The following is a 20848-nucleotide window of genomic DNA, read 5'->3' as shown; positions in this document are numbered from 1 at the left end:
TCAATATTACACTACTTAATTTTTTTATTATTTTTTTTCTTTCAAGAACACAAGTAAACAACAAATATTTCTGGGAAAAAAAGATCAATCCACATCTAATAGTAACTTTTGAAGAACTCTCCTTCCTGTTATAGGTTAATAACGATTCCCAGATGTCATCTCCTGGGCCACACTATCACTCCTCTAAAGTGGGTACCTTAAAGGCTTATGAAGACAAATTGCACTGAAGTGAAGACCACCACCAAAGCACACAGCACATAGATTACAGTATACTAAGTAAATTAAATAGGCTACAAATAAGCAATTGTCAAATGCATTCTGTATAAAAAGGATTACTTTGTTGTCACCGTTGTACTTTGACAATGCTTTGCACATGCGTTAGAAATGGGACACTTGATAAGCGGGTTAGCAATCATCCACACATCAGAGGGAATTGTCCTCTCTTTGTAAACCACATCTGTGAACTGTGTGCATGTGTGCGCGCGTGCGTGTGTGTGTGTGCATGTATGTGTGCGCGCGCGTGTTTGTGTTTGCACTAAATGTGGTTAGTTGGCTGAGATTGAAGCACTCTTTTAATCTGACTGGGAGAATTTTCATTAGTCGTGTTGAGTCCTCTTATTAAAGCTTGGTTCAAAGGCCCAACAAGTGCAACCGCTAGCAGGAAATAACCCAGTGGGTTCAGCAGTGATAGCAATCTTTGCTTTAAAACAAGTCGGTAGTGGCGTCACGCTTCACACATGCAATGGAAGACAGTGAAGGGATAAGGAAACGGGGAGCTGTACTCTACTTTGCCTCGCTGTGTATACTACAATAAGTTTGAAGTTGGGGCACAAGTGACACATTTGTTCCAATGGCAACTCAATTTGCACTGGATGTTACATGTTTTTATAATTTGCTGTTTTAATGAATCACCTCTTGGCCTTTGAGTCGAAGGAAATGGAATCACATTGGTCAGCCATGGGCTTCGGCCAAAACGTACGTCGGAATACTAAAAAAAAGAAGAAGTGACCCTAATACTAATGAATATGATTACCATATGTTGATCATCATTTTATGCAAAAGTACAAAATAATAATCATCATCATCCAACTCCAAAGTGTCACATAAGTCTACTCTGAATGACCTAATAGTAATGTGTTGCCCCAAATAAATGTTTTTCAATAAAATTAAATTGTCTGTGACCGTTTTTACTTTGCTCTAGAGTTATTATTTTTATTTTTTTCAAACTGAAAGTGACAAAAAAGGAAAAAAAAAATACAAAACGTTTATAGTGCTGGAATATACTGGAAGCATTCATACCAAGGGATGTACTGTATCTCTGTATACAATATACTGTAAGTCTACATACATAATGGGCAGTGTTCAAATGTTCACCTTTTGCATTATTATCAAAAGATGATTTCAGACACAAAACCAACATTCTATTTCAGGTTTTATTTCTAGGTATTTACATCTGGATCTGATGTACAATTTAGCAGGTTGCACTTTTTGTTTGAACCACCCTTTTTCTATGTGAGCAAAAGTATTGGAACATGTAACTGAGAGCTGTGCTTGGTTGCCCAAGTGCATTGATTATTTGAATTTTTTTTGTCTCTGCTCAGTTTCAGATTTGCCATTTGTCAAAGAAGACTTCATTAGTACTGGTACTAGTACCAGTACTACCAGCAAAATTACAAAATGATGCAGCACTTTAAATCACCCAGGAACTATTGTGACATAATTTGATTCAGCAGTTGAAATATTCTACTCACTGTCTTGACTCAATACCATCTGACTTTTTCAAAACTATTATGAAGTCTGGTCAAACCGATTTACAGCAAATAATCAAGTGCTCACTTCAGTCAGACGAGCTTCCTAAACCCCTGAAATTAGCCACCGTCAATCCCCCTTAAAAAAACAAAAACGAATGATGGATGTCTCCCTGTTAGCAAATCCCATCTCAAATCTTCAATTTGTGACAACGAATGTCAAAAACACAATTTTTAATCAACTTAGCAAATTATTGAACTCAAATTGACTTTTTGATAAATTACAGTCAGTCAATTAGTGGAAGCCAGAGTTCAAAATAAACATAGTGAATCTGCATTTAGCTGTTATGCTGCACAGAAATGGAATAAGCTGCCAACAAAAGCAAAGTCAGCCAGTGTAAATGCTTTTTAAATCCAAGTTAAAAACATAACTTTTTTTGCTATACATTTGATTGGGTCTTTTAAACATTTTGAAGTCGTGTTTTTACTTTTAATTATTTCAGAAAACGACTTTTATTTCTGTATGCTACTTTTGTTTGCTTTGCCTGTGAATGCCGTTAACTATGAAAGACCAAAAATGCCTAAATGAATAAATAAATAAATGCAGATATAGAAAATATCGTTAAAAATTTAAATAAAAATGGTATAAATGGAAATAAAAACAACAGATATGAATAAATAAATAAATAAAAACAAGATTAAAAAAAAATATATAAATATATAAACAAAATTAAATAAATAAATGCGGATACAAAAAAAATTGCTCTCATATTTATTTCATGCTGCAGATGCTGTCAGTATGAAATACATCATGAAATGTTATTCAAATGAGGGAGCAGTCCTAAGTGTGTCTTGTGTTGGACTATTCGCAGCTGCAAACTGCATATAAACGGTGGAGTCTTCTCTCACTCACACCAAGCAGATCGGCGAACAAATACCGGTAGGTCTCAACAACCAGCCTGTCAACTGTCACCAGAGCTTGCGACTTGAATGCTCGACAACTTCACGAGTTCCCGTAATCTGTAAATAACAATGTCCATTGTTTCGTGTGAGTGCGTTTTCAGCCCTAGCTGTGGCAGAGTCTGACATAGACTGACATGTCGATCAACCAATAGGTGAAGAGTTCAACTCAAGGACCACACTTAGGACCAACCCTCATTTGAAGAACATTTCATGATGCATTTCATGCTGACATATCCGATATAGACAGGATGCGCCTCAGTCTGAACAGCTCCAAACACACAGATCGGATTTGACTGTTCGTGACGTCACTCTTCGCAACGCAAAATCCAACGCTCCAAAACACAAGCGTTGTCAGTAACCCATCGATTCCATCTGCCCAACTGGTTCCTCACATGCTTCGGCGGTCAATCGCCTAGACGGGTCCGCTGCCCCGTCGGCTCCTTGCATGAGCAACTAGAAATACAGCGCAAAGTGGGAGAAAAGATTAAAAAGAAAATAAAGTTTCTTCAGGGGTGAGCTCATTAATCTTTATTGAGGAGCAACATGATGGCGGCAGCAAAAAAAAATATATGGTACTTGCTCACCCCCAAGCAGCGCGAAGTGGACAGCCTGGCCCAACGTGAGCAGGAGGTGCTGCTGAGACGCCTGCAGCTCTTCACGGTTCTCGCCGAAAATGCGGAAGCATTGGCCGAAAGGTGGGCATCAGTCAATGACGGGCCGATGTAATGACGGTTTTGCCCAGGTCTGGTTATCAGTGTTAGCAGTATTCCCTTCTGATAGCTGCAACATACTCCACTGTTCAAAAATATGTTTATTCAGGCAACGTGGGTGTCTTTAAGTCTTTCTGTTTAATACTTTCGTTCACCTAAAAACAGAGGTGAGCACTTGCGTCATTTGCCAATTCCAATAAATGACGATGCCCACCTTTCGGCGAGGACCTTACGTCGTGAAGCCTCGTGAAAACACACTGACTGAGCACCAACTGAAGCAGGTTTACTTCTATCGATCGGGGTCAACTACAGACGGTCCTTCTCATTCCGTGCGTCACGAACAGGGTTATTATAGTTTTGGAATTTTTATTATAGTTAGTTTTTAATTAGTTTGGGGTTTTAGGTTTTTAAGTTTTATTAGCTTTAATTCGTTTTCAGGGCAGCTGTGTTCGTTTTTATTAGTTTTAGTTATTTAAAAAATGCGTAGTTTTTTTAATATGTGTATTATTTGTGTTCAATATTTAATAAATACAATGGTAAAATCAAAAAAATAAAGCACTTTTTTTCGGCTGAATTTAATAAAAAAGCAGGCAAGGCAAGCCATTGGAGCCAAAAGTCAAACATGCTAAATTCATGTCAAGGTGCTTTTCTATTAGCTGCTGCTCGACTACGTCACTTCTGTGCGACTCACTTTCAAACGTCCTTATTCTCCGGTTAATATTAAAATAAATACAGTATACTTAAATCACAGTTCAAATCAAACCCAAATACTCATTTATTAAATTTATTATTATTATTATCTTAATTCATTACCAAAGATGAAAACTAAGGACATTTTCACCATAGTTATAGTGAGTTTTAGTTGGTTTTGTAAATGTAAAATGTAGTTTCAGTGACTTTTCATTTTTGAAAAAGTATTTTATTTTTTATTTTATTTCGTTAACGAAAATGTTTTTGGAATTTTAGTTTCAGTTATTTCGTTTTAGTTAACCTAAATAACCCAGGTTATGAAGCACTCGGCGAAAGGTGGGCATCGTCAGTCACGGGGACGAATGACGGAAGTGCCCACCTGTGCCTAAAAATTTAATTTTGTGACAAATTCAAGATTTGCTGTCTTTGAAATTGCATATGTCCATATCCAGATGTAGCTTAAATAGAATATGAGGAAATCTTGTCTTGTTTTCATCTCTTGTTGCCAAACATTTACAGTCTACAGCAAAAATCACGGAATTGGCTTCATTCACACTGTTCTACTAATTTTGGAGGGGTGTGTGTATCTTTCATTTTAATGTGTGTGGAAGTGTACCTGCAGCTCAGCTTGGTAAAAACAGGTGCATTGGGGACATGGATTTTTATAACCATCTATGTAACTGCAGGCGTTTCTCTCCAAACTTGTATATATTTTCCCCCGTGGGTGCAATAAGTTGTTGGCCCGTGTTGCTCTGAAATTTGGGTGCCAAATACAACACATTAACCATTGTCCTTCTTCCCATGAGGGAAATTGAGCCTCCATGTCCTTCCACACAGGATGTGACATGTGAGTGCTTTATGACCTGAGTTGAATCATGCACACCTTAAAAACATTACGGGCTGGGCATATATTTCCTCATAGGGGTACTTTCAGAGCCATGGGCACAAGTATTATATTGGGCTCCAAATCCAGCTGGTGTGGACAAATCCACAAGTTTTCTTTTTCCCCCTCCTGACTCTTTGGCAATCCCACTCCATTCATTCAATTTTATATGTGCCGAGTAGCCGTGTTACTACCGGTTTCCAGGGAGAAATAATCGAAAACAGGTCTTATTAAAGTATATTAAGAGCAGTTGAAGAGGATATAATGTGCTCACTAAGGGCCAGGAAAGGATGTATTTGCACCGTGGCTGACACTTGTGGCTTCTTGAAGTGGGCATTGCGCAGGCCAGCCAAGTGTTGCATTGTGGGTACGCAGATTTTAGTGGGTATGAGTACAGTAGGGGGTAAAGCGGGGGTCTCATTGTTCCGGAATGTTTTCCCTCCCCCACATTCATTCAGATTATGCAGAGCAATAAATCTAAAACTACATTTGCCTTTACTTGGAGCGTCTGAAGGGGAAATATTCATTTATACATTCATAAGTACACAACAGGAAGTATCTGCTGAGGCAAGAACCATATTGAGTTCTACCTCAAGTGGGTGGAAGTAGAGCTCAGCAGCCAGGATATTGGACCGAAATTGCTGGGATCGAATCTCTGGTTATACAGCCAAGTCATCATCCTCAGCACAGCAGATTTTATTGGTCAGTGAGTGGGTTGTACGAGCGTGTTTAATCAACTCCGCTGTCAAGAAGGTCTTGACCTCATGTTAGCGCCATTGATTGTGTCTCTATACGTAGGAGTGTACAGAGGCGGATGGCTCACAGCTTTTACTGCTGAGTGTGACCTGCGGTGGAGTCTCTGGTTCACACTAAGCTCTGGCCTGGTGCTGGTTTCAATGATTAACTGTACAAGACTGATGACTCATTTGTTGGTTAAGAGTCTGAAACAAGTGTGGTCAAGGGGAACACTAACCTAAATCAATTCCCAAGTTCTATTTCAGGATGTCAGCTATCCATTTATTACTGGTTCTCTGAAGAAATACTGTCAGCAGTTTAACATACTCACAATTCAACATTGAGGATACTGGCTAAAGAGTGTTTGTCTTTATACCATTCTCTAACACGTTCCCTATTCTGCCATGATAGGTGAATTTTCCCGAAGTGGAGGTTGACTTTTTCTTCTTGAAGAAACCAAAACCAAGTTGCCATGATTCCTTCTTCTAAATAAGACAAAAAAGAAGCAACTTACGCCGGAAGTAGAGAACCTTAGTAATAGAGATCCGGACGTTGACGTCACGCATCCCAAAATGGGTGTTAGCGCAGCCATTTTGGCAGCATAGAAAACGTGTCTGCCACTTTGCATGAACGGCAAATGACATTTAATTGACAGCTGTTGTGGACCAGCTGCCACAATGAGAAGAGGCAAAAAAGGATCAAGCATTCTACAGGCTATCAAAAGATGAACCAATGCTCGGAATAACTGAACGACACATTTGAGCAACATTCTGAGTTTCCGCATGATCTGAGTGGAACAGAGCGTATTTCTGAACGCACCCACGATGATGGAACGGGGATTTTGGTGGTGACGAGCTTCAATGTTCCTGGTCTAGGTTTTTGTAAAACAAAATTTCCCCTAAAGAAAAACTCACTTTTTTTTGTCTGGTCCGACTTATAGGGGGGAAAAATAGAAAGAAAAGACGCAAACTAGAGAGGTAAAACTATAATAAATGAAGTTATGGTCGCAAATGAAAACTTGCAATGGAGTGACGTTGCCATAACCAAACTACATTAATCTCTAAAGCAGTCCTCAAATATTCCAAAAGTTAAAGAATTCAACCAATATTTTTGCCATGCTTGATGAGACATAAGACGTATGTGTGATGCCTACAAAGTGTGATCACAATGTATTAAATTTTTTCCCCCAGGACTTTTGAGAGTATCTTTATTTCCTCTAAATCTATTTTGTATCCCTTGATTTAATATGTAGAACGAACACTGCTTATTTTGGTCAGTAGGTGGCAGTGTAAGACTGCGGTTCATTTTGGAGTACCTCACACTGTTGTATCGAGCGCATGCACGTGGCCACTTTCTCATTGCCGATGAGAACTGGCGAACGACAGACAACCGCGTCGTGATCTGCGTTATTTCGACACTTTAACCTATTTTACAGGTGGGTAAAGCTTTATAAATTGTTTTGGAATGTCCACATGTGTTTGGATACTTTATATTTCGGTTTTGAATCGAAGCTATGTGTAAAATGAGAGTACAGCCACTGTGTATCATCGTCTTCTGTTACCGGGCATCGAACAGTGAAATGGCGTTGTCTTTTCAGTGAATTAAATGTAACGTGCTTGGGCATTGCATCATTTTCGGTCGAGTGGGATTTTGATTTAGTGAATAACTGGCTCCAATTGTGTACAAAGAGCATGTAAATGTCTAGATAGACAACTATTATACAGTATTGTATATGCTGGGCACTTAGTAGTCATTCAGTGTATTTTTGGTTACTGTACCTTTTGTGAAATATGTGGATAAATCATAGCCAATGAGAACTGGTGAATGACAGAGGTCTGCATTATTTTGACACTTTAACCTGTTTTACAGGTAAATTATAACTGTCATGGGGTGCTGTAGTCCGGTACCTATAATATATGGCACAAGCTCCATTCAAAAACATGAAAGGATTTATTATAACATGTGTTTTTTTTTATTTATTGGTCTTTGGTGACACTTTTATGACACAAGATAAGAACATTAGCAATGGGTGTTGAGAGAAGAGGGGAAAAAGAGTAAAAGTAAAACATAATCGTCGGGTATGGCAAGTGAGCAGAATCACAAAGAAGTAGGCGGTGTCAATATTTTTTCGAGTATCGCCATGCGAGTTGTCAATTGTCATCAAAGTTGGCTATATTTTGTTATTTATACAATGGTTAACTTGTTTGTAAAATCATGTAGCAGGAATTTAACATGTATTAGATGAATGAGGCCCATCTGTAATATCAATCAAATGATGAGCACTTTGAGCTGCAATTGAAGGCTCAAAATAAGCATTTTTCGGATGATGTAATTAAAGAATGTAATGAAATATTGATTTGCATTGTTACAGTACAGTTCTCTTAAATCTTGGTATACTCAGAGAATAAAGTGTACATAAGTGGTATCTTTATTCTCTAGTATACCTAAAAATTTGACAAATAAAATGTTAATAATATGGTAATTATTATTAGCAATAATAATGATAATTAATATTATAAAGCAGATATTGAATACAGAACATGTGCATTGCAGTTAAACTGGCATCCCAAATATTAGTTTGAGAATTTGGATATAATCTCAGGGAGTATTGAAATTGAAATATAAATTCATATGATTAGTAATCACTCTTCAGATACAAGAACACGCCACTCCACTAAAATTTTACGTGCGTTTGTATGTCTCGTGAAATGGGCTATCACAAATGTACTTTTTTTTTCTCTCCAAACACTAGCTTCTCAATTTATGGAGCAAGTTTACTGGCGGTAACAACGAACAGGCCTCTAATTGCTGCCTGGCTGCGTTCTGTTATGTGTGCGCTCATGTGGTTATGAGTCAGTATGAGTGTGTGCGTGTGTGTGCATATGTGTGTGTTAAGAAGAAGCTGAACAAAACCCTCTCCTTTTACTATCACCCTGTGTGGTTTGGCAGACATTCTGTTCTTACGGGGGCGGAAAACGGGCATCCGTCTGGGCGCGAGTCACGGCTGGCACGCGGCTCAGCCCCCCGCAAGGATACATGAGTGTATTAGCGAGTCTGTTAGGTTCCAGTCTATCAGTCTGTGTATATGGACACTGTACAAAAGTGTGTGTCTTTATGCATACATGGATTTCTGTGTCTGTGAGGGTAAATTAAATTGAAATCACACAGTCTTAAATAGCAACCACAGTGTTGCCATTGTTCACCTTGTCGCTTGTAATTTGTTGAAACTTTCTCCACGTTGCTTCACCGCTCTCAACTCCATCAGTCCATCTGTGTCTGTGTGTTCCCAAACCAATTCTGCTTCAAATTAACACCAGACCACTTATTTGACCTTCGTGGTCTTTATAATTGTTGTGAACAATCCAGTCATACCGAAAGTAGCACAAAAGAACTCAAACCATTGTGGTTAGAAGTCATGTGCCCCAGTGGATAACAAGCAGAGCTAGCTAGCTAGCTGAAAAGCAAATTTGTCTTCGTTACACTACTTGCAGCCGTTGCCACTGCGGTAATGCGGGATGGTAGAAAAGGTATGAAAAATTTCAAGTGGGAGAATTAGATAAAGGTGAAAAAGTGAGGCTCCTAACCTTTAGTCCACCTTTCTTTCCCCTTTGTTAGAATATGTCATCGGGTTAAGGAGGGTTGAAAAGATGCTTCTTTTTTAAATATAGGAAAGGATAGTAAATGAATTTGATTCAACTGACATCATTGCGCAACGGCGAGTATTGATGTAATGTGATGTAGTAATGATGTAAGTCTCCAGACTTGCCAGCAAAATATTTGCTTAATAATAAAATGTAAGAATACTGTCATTTCCGGACTATGAGCCGCAACTTTTTTCCTGCGCTTTGAACCCTGCGCCTTTAAATGTGATGCGGTTAGTTTATGGATTTTTAACGACTAACGACTAAAGGGCTTTAGTGGGGTTAGTGCGCAGGGGGAAGAAGATAAAAATAGCGATAAATGACTTTTCTGGGAGGCTACTGTGTAACTAAATGTGTTCAGTTTGTAAGTGTACCGGTGTAATTAAAAACTCCATCTGTGTCACCTCTTTCTTTACAAATATCCTATGTGATAATGTGGAGACCCACGTCTGATACAGCAAAGCAGCCAGTATAATACTATATATTTGTTTTTATACTTAACTAGATGTTAGGCTTTTAATCAAGTGTGCTTTGTAGTTCTGAAATGTACAATAATTCATAGATTTGTGAAGGAACTTCTGAAGATGTGAAACAGCATCTTTAATTCTACTTTCAGTCTACGTTCACACTGCAGGGCGTGACGCTTAATTCGGATTTTTTGTTGAATCCGATCTTTTTATGTACTGTTCACATTACAAAAATGTGAACGCAACGCGCCCGTAACGCGTCTTGCATATGCAAAGAGTTGTGTGACGTACACCCAAAACAACGACGTCACGTTGCGGTGTTCACAGAAGTAAATATTGTCCCGACTCGCTACAAATGTCAACTTTATGCTTCATGTTTCAAGTGTGATTAAATTAAAGACAAATAAAAATGTAACACTGTTACTCAAAACAGCCTTGTATATATTCCCTTTCAAGCACTCTCTCCCACCCGCGCAGAGCGCATATCAGGTATTTAATGACATATGAATCGGATGCGTGCCGATGAGCATCACAGTGCAGACGCAACGCATACATATCCAATTTATATCCACATACGAAAGAGGCCCATAAAAGGCCACTCTGAAAGGTGCAGTTTTGTTTTATTTGGGGGGGGAGAGAGTTGGGGGTCTGGCGACCCAGAAAAGCAGTCAGTTTGTTGGGTATATATTTGCAATAGTCTTGTTGCTACTGCTTGATATGTCACTGGTGACTGTGTCTGTATGTCCTGCTTTCTGAATAAGTATTTATGAAAACAAGTCTCTAGCTTGCTTGCTTTTTTCTGTCCTTTTTAATGCTTGCTCACTTGAAATTTTATCCTCGCACATGTTTCTGTACTTCATAATATTTTGTGTAAACAGCTGTTTTTTCCCCCTGTATGGACAGTAAACAATTATTGAGACCAACCTTGTTCCGACGCTGTTTACACCATTGTATGAACTGAAATCAAGGGTCAGTAGAATTTTACGTAACCTGAGAGTTTCCATGCAACTTGCGCAAGAACCAAAACTCCAGCAATGACGGGCAGGTAGCAGAAAGCACCACTTACAGTAACTGGCAGGGTAATAATGATCAGGTTCCGAACTTCCATCTCCTTGTACTTACGTGGCTTTTGTCTGGATACTCCACCTTCCTTCAAATTCCTAAAGCAAGCATGTTAGGCAAAACAAAAAGGCCGTAGGAGTAAATGTGAATTTGAATGGTTGTTTGTCTATACGTGTCTTGCTGGTGATCACTCCAGGGTGAACCTTTTGAAATGATCTCACAGTATTCCAAAGACAAGACCGCATTTTCTACTTCTTCATGGGCTGTCACTGGTCATGGTCCCTTCCACACTTTCCAAACCTCAATGCTCACAATAAAAATGTATTTAGTTTATTTTCAATCATCCATCCATCCATTTTCTTAACCGCTAGTCCTCACAAGGGTCGGGGGGGGGGGGGTGTTGGAGCCTATCCCAGCTGGCTTCGGGCAGTAGGCGGGGTACACCCTGAACTGGTTGCCAGCCAATCGCAGTATTTTCATATATTAATCAATTATAGTTCCTTCAGAGTCTGATGAGTTATGCTCTGTGAGATGACAAAGTCTGTGCAAGGTCAACTGGTATTTATAGATTATATTCACTGGGAAGCTGTTGACTCATGGGTGTCAGCATTACTTTAAAGTTTACGTTTGCAACACACATCTCAAACTCTCCAGCATTCTGATGTGATCTTTGGAGTGGGAATTTCAACAACAAAAATTGTGATTGGATATTTCCTTCTTTCCTTTGCACACCTAATAATTACAATAATGCAATCTAGAGATTTCTTTCATTTCCTGAGTATTTTTTGTATTTGCACATTGACAACAAAATTATATAATGACATAACCACTAACAAAGAAATAAGAATTTGACCCCTACATTTGGCCCATAAAGTGAAGTTAGTGGCACCAATTGGAGCAGTTGGGGCTATCAGTGTCTTTCTTGCTCAAGGACAACACAGCCACATGTCCAGGGATGGTCTTGAACAGGCATCTCTATGGTGGCAGGTGGCAATCTTAACTACTTGAACCACGATTGACCTTTTTGCTGCTGCTATACATCAACATCTAAATTCAGACAAAACACAATACAATAATAAAACATTTTTTTTTTAGGAATATCAAAAGAAAGTAAAAAATATATAGTGTGTTACATACACTGTATGTGTGATTGAGGAGTTGTGTGTGACGTTTATTGGATTTGACTTGTCAAGCAAGCAAGATTCGATTTGAAGTTACTTAGTGAGGTTGACTAAAATGAGATTTGAATATATATTTGTTTTATAGCTGGGCCCCTTATTGATGACTGACAGAGTTATGTGCGACAGACACATTGGAAGGAGTAAATAAGTAAGCTTTATTTGTTTAGCACTTTTCAGCCAATTTGCATATCTTGCATTGAGATTATGATCACAGTTAACTAAAGAAAACACGCACGCACACACACACCCACACACACACACACACACGAGCAATCAGGCGTGGTGGGGTGGTTCCAAGAGCTCACTTCATGGCGCAGATGTGCTTCTGCCATGTCTAATATATGACTGGTGTGACAAATTTAAAGTGTATGAAAGGAAGCACTTTGATTGGCCACTATTGAAGTTGGCTGTGACCACTCCCACAGTGGCACAGCCAATACTCTCCAGATAGGCTTGCCTCTACTCTTCTGCTAAATTACCAACATTGGCTCGAACCCGCCTTGAAGTTGTGCCACACGTTGCACAGGATTCATGGCATTCACCCAAAGATGTTTGCAAACATATTTTTACAATGAAATATAATTGGATTGGATTATTGGCCTGAGATGCTTACGCCAGTTTACTCGATATTTAAGTTATTGGTTTTCTTTTGATTGAACTGTTAAGGGTTCAAATGTGTCTTTAAAAAAAATGCAAAAACAAGGTATTTCTGTGTTTTTGGAATACATTTATTCATGTTCATGCATTGTGTGTCATGTAAGTTTCATTTATTGTACAGATACATACCGGCATTAGTATTTTCATGGAAAGCAAAACATATTTTTTGCAAAACCACCAATCAATATATTTGGTAAGCGTATGTGGTATTTCTTTCTTTCTTTCTTTCTTTCTTTCTTTCTTTCTTTCTTTCTTTCTTTCTTTCTTTCTTTCTTTCTTTCTTTCTTTCTTTCTTTCTTTCTTTCTTTCTTTCTTTCTTTCTTTATTTATTTGACAGATCGGCTTTACAAAAGACAAATAAATTGGCATTTGGACATCGAACCTTTGCCCTGAGAAAACCTTTGCAATTGGACCATTCCAAATATTAATTGGAGATCCCTGCCTTAGATACTTTTTATGCACAGCTGTGTCGGCTGCACCAGTCTTTCTGACACTGTGTTTAAAGATGCAAAATCAGCCATTGTAATTCGTCTCAGGTTTTATAAATAACAACACACACTAAAGCAGAGGTGTCCAAAATACTGCCCTGGGGGCCATTTCTAGCCCACCATTCATTTTTCAGCAGCCCGCGGTATATAAAAAAAAAGACATTTAAGGGCCTAGATACACCAATCCGACGTCGGGAGTCGGACAGCGTTGGGCCGACGGCATGTGCCGATCAGTGTATAAATTATTGTCGTGAAGACGGATCGAGTTGGAATACGTCGCGGGGGCTGTTTCCAGCAAATTCGACATGTTGAATCGGCGTCGGGCGTCAAGGGCATTTGATCACTGTGATTGGCTGTTAGCTAGCGAATCAGCGCACAGGGCAAGAAGAGCAAGTGAAACAGTACTCAACTCAACTTTATGTTTTTTCAGGACAGCACACATGAATATTAAAGTCCCCCATAAAGAGGATATGATCATATTTCAGCATGATTTCGGCAAGAAGATTTGTAAAGTCGGTAAGTGACACAGCACAGCACAGTGACAGTTTGGTCGACTTCAATGAAGGTGGCTTCAAGGCTGTGATCGAAAAATAGACATTGTTTACATTTAAATTATTATTTTTTCACCTCGGCCCGACGTCCTTGGGGCGGTAGTAATACAATCATAGCAGTGTGGACTCACCAGCGACAATTCAGGTCTCCGTCAGGCAGAGGAAATCCAAGTTGTTGTAAAGGAAACAACTTGCCTCAAAATAAACGTTTTGTTTGTCAATGACTGCGCATTTAACAGTGCAATCCTTGTGGGAGCAGCAGGGGTGTATGGCCCTTCCATCCGGCGGTTTCGAAGAAGCTACTTCAGAAGCTGGAGGTCGGCACCGCGACCAAAACGCAGAGGGCTGCTTTTCGGGTGAACCGACGATCGGTAGCAGCCAGGAGTCGACAGGGTCCAGGACACGCTGCAACGGAGTACATCCATGCGTTTGGGAACGAGAAGGGGACGAAGCTTGTTCCAGCGCCCGTTTTCGCTTCACCAGCTGGCCGCAGCGTTTACCCCGGCGCCGCTGTCAACACTGGTATCAGTTGTTTACGTTTTTATATCCTGCCCCCGTAAAGAGGTTGGCAGTTGTCTTTAGGAATAATGACTAGCACCGCCGATGGTACGGAGGGGAATTACAGGGTACATAATCGTCGGTACGGTGTGTATTTACATCATTTTTCACATTTGACCGACGTCGGATTGGAGTATCTAGGCCTTAACACAGCCCACAAGGCAAGAAGTAAAGAAATGGTGTCACAAAAATAAGTGCCAGTATTACTAATAAATGGGTTTACCTACTGTAGTGTTTTTTATTTTTATTTATTTAAAAAACGGTTTGCTAGGATTCAATAAAGAGGTGGAACTAGTTTAGTGACAAACAGGGCCCTTGAATGCCCCAAAATCTTGAAGATTCCTTAACCATTTGCCTAATCAACATTAACCGAACAGCATTTAAACCAAAAACATAAACAATACACAATTGCTTGATTGATAGATTTTAGTATGTTTAATAAATTAAAGTTGAAGAATTTTCAAGTGGCACCTTGGATCCTTCCATTTTTCTGTATGCGACCCACAAATTAATAAGATTGGAGGCCCATGCACTAAAGGAATCTACACAATTTGTATACACTCATCTTAGAGCGCACAAACTCAACTGTGTGGCAGTTTTGACAGACATGCTCCTGGATGTGCCCAAATATAAGATCAGCTTTCGCATTTAGGCATGAGCAATCAACTCTGTGTCAGTTTTTGTACACACAAACCGTAATATTTAGTTGTGAATCCTTTGCTTTGACTATCTGTGACTAAGTTTACATGCAGGCACTGTTCGGGATGGCGCTGGCCATACAAGTCGCTACTACAAAGACCAAGATTCCTTGCGAGTGCAAATAAGCGAAGAAGAGGAAAAGGAGACGAAGAAGAGGTTGTGAACATGCGCACAACAAAAAGCAATGCCCCTTTGATTCGAGGTATTCCGATTGCATTTATATGAACCAGTTTTCCGGTTATGAAAGGGGTAACCCAAGGGGCTTATTCGCGTTGTTAGAAACCCGAACGAGAACATATTCAGGTTATTGCGCGTGTTTACATGGCTTTTCAAAACCCGAATATTGCCAATATTCGGGTTATTGCCTTTTATAAACGTAGACTTAATCAGCCTCTTTCAGTTTTTTTGTTTAGGGAGGTTACTGACCCCTGTGATATTTTCAGCAGGTCTTGCATGCTGATGAGCTGATCATTTTATTTAGGTGTGAGGGAGGGAGAGATTTAAAACTGGCTGGATAGGAGTTCTCAAGGACCAGACTTGGGCACCCCTGAGCTACAGTGTATAAATACCTGGGAATAAAAAATGAAATGTTGATCTGTTCTATTTTGTCAGTTGACTGCAGAAATGTTTACATGATTATACTTTACTATTGACATAGCTAAAGACTGTGAACCTAATAAATGAAATCACACAATTCCCAAACAGTTTTCCCATAAAGATGATTTAATATTTCTATACACTTAAACATTTAAACTGCTAAAAGCCAAACACAAAATATGATCATTGTCATGGCACATCTTATGAATCCAATATAGATAATGCAACAAAAATGTATTTCACATTAGGAAAATGGTTAAGCAAAAATCAAATTTGAATTACAAGTGCATCGTTGTTGGCGCAAGACCGCTCAGAACCTGCAACACACTCCACAGACTCCGGGTTTGCAGCATCCACAGCAGAAGCGACATTTGAGGCCACGCTTGTGTCTGTTGCTGTACGGCATCTGTGTGACCAAATGGAACAGACATGATCAAGACGTTCCACTCCAGCATCATCTCGAACCTGGGAGAAACATCCCTCCAAGTTAGTTCACAGACCTTCCAGGATTCCTCAGAGGTCTCATCCAAAGCGGTAACTGGACTGTCTTCATCTAACACCTCATCCAGCACTTGTGTCTGTTAATGAATTAAGTGCGTTCACAGTTGAAATCTCAACATCGAAACGATTGTGTTCAAAAGGTCAGTCACATGGATACTCACTCCACCGACTGGGCTGGCTGAGTTCTCCTGAAGACAAATAAAGGCCAGCATAATGGCCACTGCAAGCGCAACACTGAGCGTCTTCATCTTTGACTGCTTCAAGATGTTTTTGGGCAAAACAATTGGATTTCTCCTGATCTTGTTGACAGAGTCTGAAGAGTGTGCTCAAATGTACTGCTCTTTATACTCATTTCAGTCTATGTTGCTTCATCAATGTGTCAATGTACTGACCCTGCATCCAAGAATTGATTGCATCTTTCGCTGAGTGATGATGGGAAGTACACTGGGAATTTCTCATCTCATGACATTCGCTATTTTGTGTGTTTGTGAGTTCCTCATACTGAAGCCATGTTCGCAAAACTACACTATTTCAATCATTACAAATACAATTCATTAAAGTAACTTAAGGTCTTTATCATAAACACGGACCAACATCTTAACCTAAAAAGTAGTAGTAATCCATTCATTCTATCCCATTCATTCTTTGATATGCAATTGAGTAAAAAATATTAAATATATATACTGTAGAAAGCTTGGTTTTTATTTTAGTTTATTACTGTAGCACTGCTTGTATATATATATGAATAGTTAACAGCAATATAGTGCCATCATCTTTGAATTATTACAATATTTTGACTTCATATTTTCAAACTGACATTTTAGTGTGATCCCCCTTTTTATAAAATACAGTATACAGTATATCAAGGACAGGAATAATAAAAAGACAAAAACTAAAATTATAGAAAAGCAAAACAAGGGTAATGTGCACACTGCGAGTGAAAAAAAAATACAAACATTGTTGTGCAATATCAGAAATGACTGGTCTATACTATCTCCTTGACTAAACACTTTGCTGCTCTACAGGTTTGAGTCGTTGGCTATTTGATGATGATGTTGTCAATCACAGAAACCATGATTTGATGTTGATACACTAATCTGCACCAATGTTGCATTGCTGAATTTGCTCTATTAAAACATTACGACAGGCAAAAGAAAGTGGGTGAATAGAATACTGATAATGACTTTTATTTCATAACTAAGATCATTTAAAAAATACAGATAATACAAATAAATGTTTTTTGTGTGCATTTGATGGTGCCAAAGTGTTTTAACTATAGTGGTGCCTTGACTTGTGAGAGTGATTAATTCCAACCATATGAAGTGACTAAAGGTCACTTTACCTATTGAAATGAAGCTCTCTCCAAAACACCCCATTTTTCGTAAAAAAATATTTAATAGTGTACTATATAAAAAAATATTTTTCTATAGTACACTATTATAAAATAAAGATACATAGATATATAGAACTGTCAATTTAATGGAATAATTGGGGGACCTCGTCCATTAGAACCAATTGTCCATTATATCGAAGTCCTTTTATTCGTGGGCTTAAAAAAACAAAAAACAAAAACAATACAGCACAAAGTTATTATTTTGTACTTTTTCTTAGCCTAAAATCGCCCAGTAGAGTACAAAATTATTATAAATGAATATTTTTAAAAAGCTGAAAACTGTTTGAAATGATTTAAAATGTATCCAAACCTAGTTGGTGCTTCGGAGTCGGATAATGACGTGGATGTGGTTGCGTTTATGAACCACAATGTTAGCGCATACCTTTTTCACCTCTATTTTGATTAGATGCCATAGATAAGAGTTGTTTTACAAAAAACAACAACTGTGTACTGTACCTAAACTAGCATGTTTGAGGGCCTGAGTTAAAAACAACTATGCATATAAATCGGTAGATACAACACGCTCTTTTGCTTATGGCGATGCTAAGCTAATGTCCATGCCTTCCAAAACCTTTGATGGGACAGTCTACATGCCAACATGACTACCATACTGATGTGTGTTTTAGCCTGCTCTATTCCACTATAAGTCTGTTTATCTATGACAAGAGTAGCGCAACCTGGAAACGTGACTTGTCTCTGCCTGTTGATGGCGCCACAGTGCAAATGGAATTGCGTCAAATTTTGGAACAAACAGACTCAAGCAGCTACTTTAGAAGGAGAGTTTTGAGTGGAGTGGACACTATTTTCGGTTTGTTTAATCTGGGGTCCATTAAATTGAGGTTGCATTGCACAAAAATATTCTAGGATGACGAGGTCACATCAAAACATACCTAAGCTGCATGTACGAGTTAAGTCTTATGCTGTGTTCACACCTGGCGCAAAGTGAACATTCATGTCACATTGCTCACGCGACTTTGATCACAGGAGTCGTGTACGAACCAAACGCAAAAAAAATCAATTTGTGTCACGTATACGGAGAAGAGGAGGGAAACTGTAAAGAAGAAAATTATCAGATATTCCCACTTCCTCCCTCACCATTTTCCAGGCCTCTTTTTCCGTATGATCCCGGTATTGGTAGAAAAACAAAAAGTCAAAAGAGGACAACTGGTTGTCGTGAAGCAGCGTAAAGCGAATTTGTGGTCGGAGTTGGAATTTACAACTCAACCTGTTGGCGAAGAAGCAAATTTTTGGACAAATGTTACTAACTGTTGTATCAGTGTAGTTTTATAAATAAGACTGTATGTTTCAAAAGGTTGTTAGTCTTGAAAAACTACATTATATTTCCAACTTAGATGGTTGGGATAGGTCTTTTTTTTTTTAAATAATAGTTTATACGTTTGGGTATGTGACTACTGCCAACCAAGTATTAAGGTTTCAAACTATGACATAATGTTTTTATTGAGATTTGTTAGCTTGTTTGTTAATTAGCAGTATTGTGCAAAACCTACACTCTCTATTACTATGAAACTTGTTTGAATTTTACTGAGCATTTTCCTATTTCTCACGCAGCCTCAATCCTTTCTGTTCCTAATCGTGTTTTGAGTTGGCACAATAGTGTAATAATAATAATAATAATAAAAAAGAAAAAAAATTATCCATCAGTTTTCAACACTGCTTATCTGTTCAGGGTCAAGGGGTGCTGGCGCCTATCCCATTTGATTTTGGGCTAATGGCAGACTACATACAGCCTGAACTGGTTTCCAGTTATGGAGGACCAAAACTGCCAAAATAAAAATAAATAAATGACTAAAAGTGAAAATAAAAACGAACATAAAAAATATATAATTCAAAAAAATGTAATCCCAAAAAATGTATATAAATGGAAATAAAAACAACAAAATATATACAGTATACCTGTACATAAATTCATACATTTGTATTCAATTTTTGAATGATATTTTTAATATTCATTTTTATTTTCACTTTTAGTCAGTTATTTATTGATTTATTTATTTAGTCATTTATTTATTTATTTAGTCATTAATTTATTTTTAATTTTGGCAGTTTTGGTTCATACTGCCAGGACGAAATGCTATTCAAATGAAGGGGAGGTCCTAAGCGTGTCTTGGTTTGGACTCCGCCATTGCAAACTGCCTTTCAATGGTCGACTGTGCAGGTCGGCGAACAAGGAAGTCTTGCCGGCTTGCAAGGGAGAACTATCTGGTCCACTGTCACCACAACTTGCGACTTGAGTTACTCGACAATAAGTCGAGGTGACAGTGTACAAGATAGTCGTCCATTGCTGGAGCTCTCCAATGCAAGCCGGCGAGACTTATTCCCTTTAAATCCATCTAATCATAGATAGATAGATAGATGGATGGATGGATGGATGGATGGATGGATGGATGGATGGATGGATGGATGGATGGATGGATGGATGGATAGATAGATAGATAGATAGATAGATAGATAGATAGATAGATAGATAGATAGATAGATAGATAGATAGATAGATAGATAGATAGATAGATAGATAGATAGATAGATCCTGTCTTAATTATATTTTGAGTTATTCTAAATTCTCCATGAACAAAAAAGTAACAGACTTAATAATATATGGACAGATTTACAAGCATAAATACAACAACACAGTATTTTTTTCACTCTCCACGTTTGGAAACAAAGGCTTTCTTTACATTATTTTTATATTTATATTGCAATTTTTAAAAATATTTATATTGCTGTTTTATGCATTGAAGCATTCCTCCAGTAAAAAAAAAAAACATGCTACTTTATCCTTTCTCTATCATGTTTTGATTCTTTAAGTAATTAAATATATTATTCAATAAACAAAACAATATGCAATTCATACAAAAATAATTGTTAATGATTTCAAAATTAGATATTTGCCATCTCATGAAGCCAAAATGAAGTGAGCCAAAATGATGCATGATTTTTTTTATTGTATTTTATTTCCTATTTTCTGGTGCAAGACTGCTCAGAACTTGCAGCACACTCCACAAACACCAGGTTGGCAGCATCCACAGCAGAAATGACACTTGAAGCCACGCTTGTGTCTGTTTCTGTACGGCATCTGTATGAACAAATACAAGAAAAATGACAGCCAGCATAATGGCCACTGCAAGTGCAACACTGAGCATCTTCATCTTAGACTGTTTCAGGTTGTTCTTGAGCAAATCAAATGGATTTCTCCTGATACATTTGATTGTTTCTGAGGCATGCTAGAATGTACTGCTATTTATACTTCAACCCGCGTTGCTTCATCACAGGCTCAATGTATACTGACCCTGCATTCAGTAAAAG

The 20848-nt window shown here is 38.3% G+C and overlaps 1 protein-coding gene and 1 pseudogene across 1 annotated transcript; both read right to left on the bottom strand.

The window, feature by feature from the left end:
- Window positions 1-15890: 15890 nt before the first annotated feature.
- LOC147171881 (hepcidin-like) lies at window positions 15891-16429 on the bottom strand. Its single transcript, XM_086078284.1, has 3 exons — window positions 16293-16429; window positions 16131-16208; window positions 15891-16036 (listed from the first exon to the last, which is right to left on the bottom strand). Exons 1-3 carry the CDS (start codon window positions 16377-16379, stop codon window positions 15941-15943), a joined length of 261 nt encoding a protein of 86 aa, XP_085934410.1. The 5' UTR covers window positions 16380-16429; the 3' UTR covers window positions 15891-15940.
- Window positions 16430-20522: 4093 nt separating this feature from the next.
- LOC147171880 (hepcidin pseudogene) lies at window positions 20523-20691 on the bottom strand (annotated as a pseudogene).
- Window positions 20692-20848: the final 157 nt, after the last annotated feature.

This window comes from Leptonotus elevatus, chromosome 6, assembly GCF_054856555.1.
Source record: "Leptonotus elevatus isolate MCC_2025b chromosome 6, RoL_Lele_1.0, whole genome shotgun sequence".
Classification (NCBI taxonomy): Eukaryota; Metazoa; Chordata; class Actinopteri; order Syngnathiformes; family Syngnathidae; genus Leptonotus; species Leptonotus elevatus.
The sequence above is the reverse complement of the archived record's forward strand: the minus strand, read 5'-3'. Positions and strand labels throughout refer to the sequence as shown.

Bases quoted from the DNA above. Each gene is read 5' to 3' on its own strand.
- LOC147171881 (XM_086078284.1), bottom strand. From the start codon at position 16,379: ATGAAGACGCTCAGTGTTGCGCTTGCAGTGGCCATTATGCTGGCCTTT. The intron at 16,209-16,292 runs GTGAGTATCCAT...ATTCATTAACAG, and splicing joins CAGCCAGCCCAGTCGGTGGA to ACACAAGTGCTGGATGAGGT. The intron at 16,037-16,130 runs GTCTGTGAACTA...TTGGTCACACAG, and splicing joins CCTCTGAGGAATCCTGGAAG to ATGCCGTACAGCAACAGACA.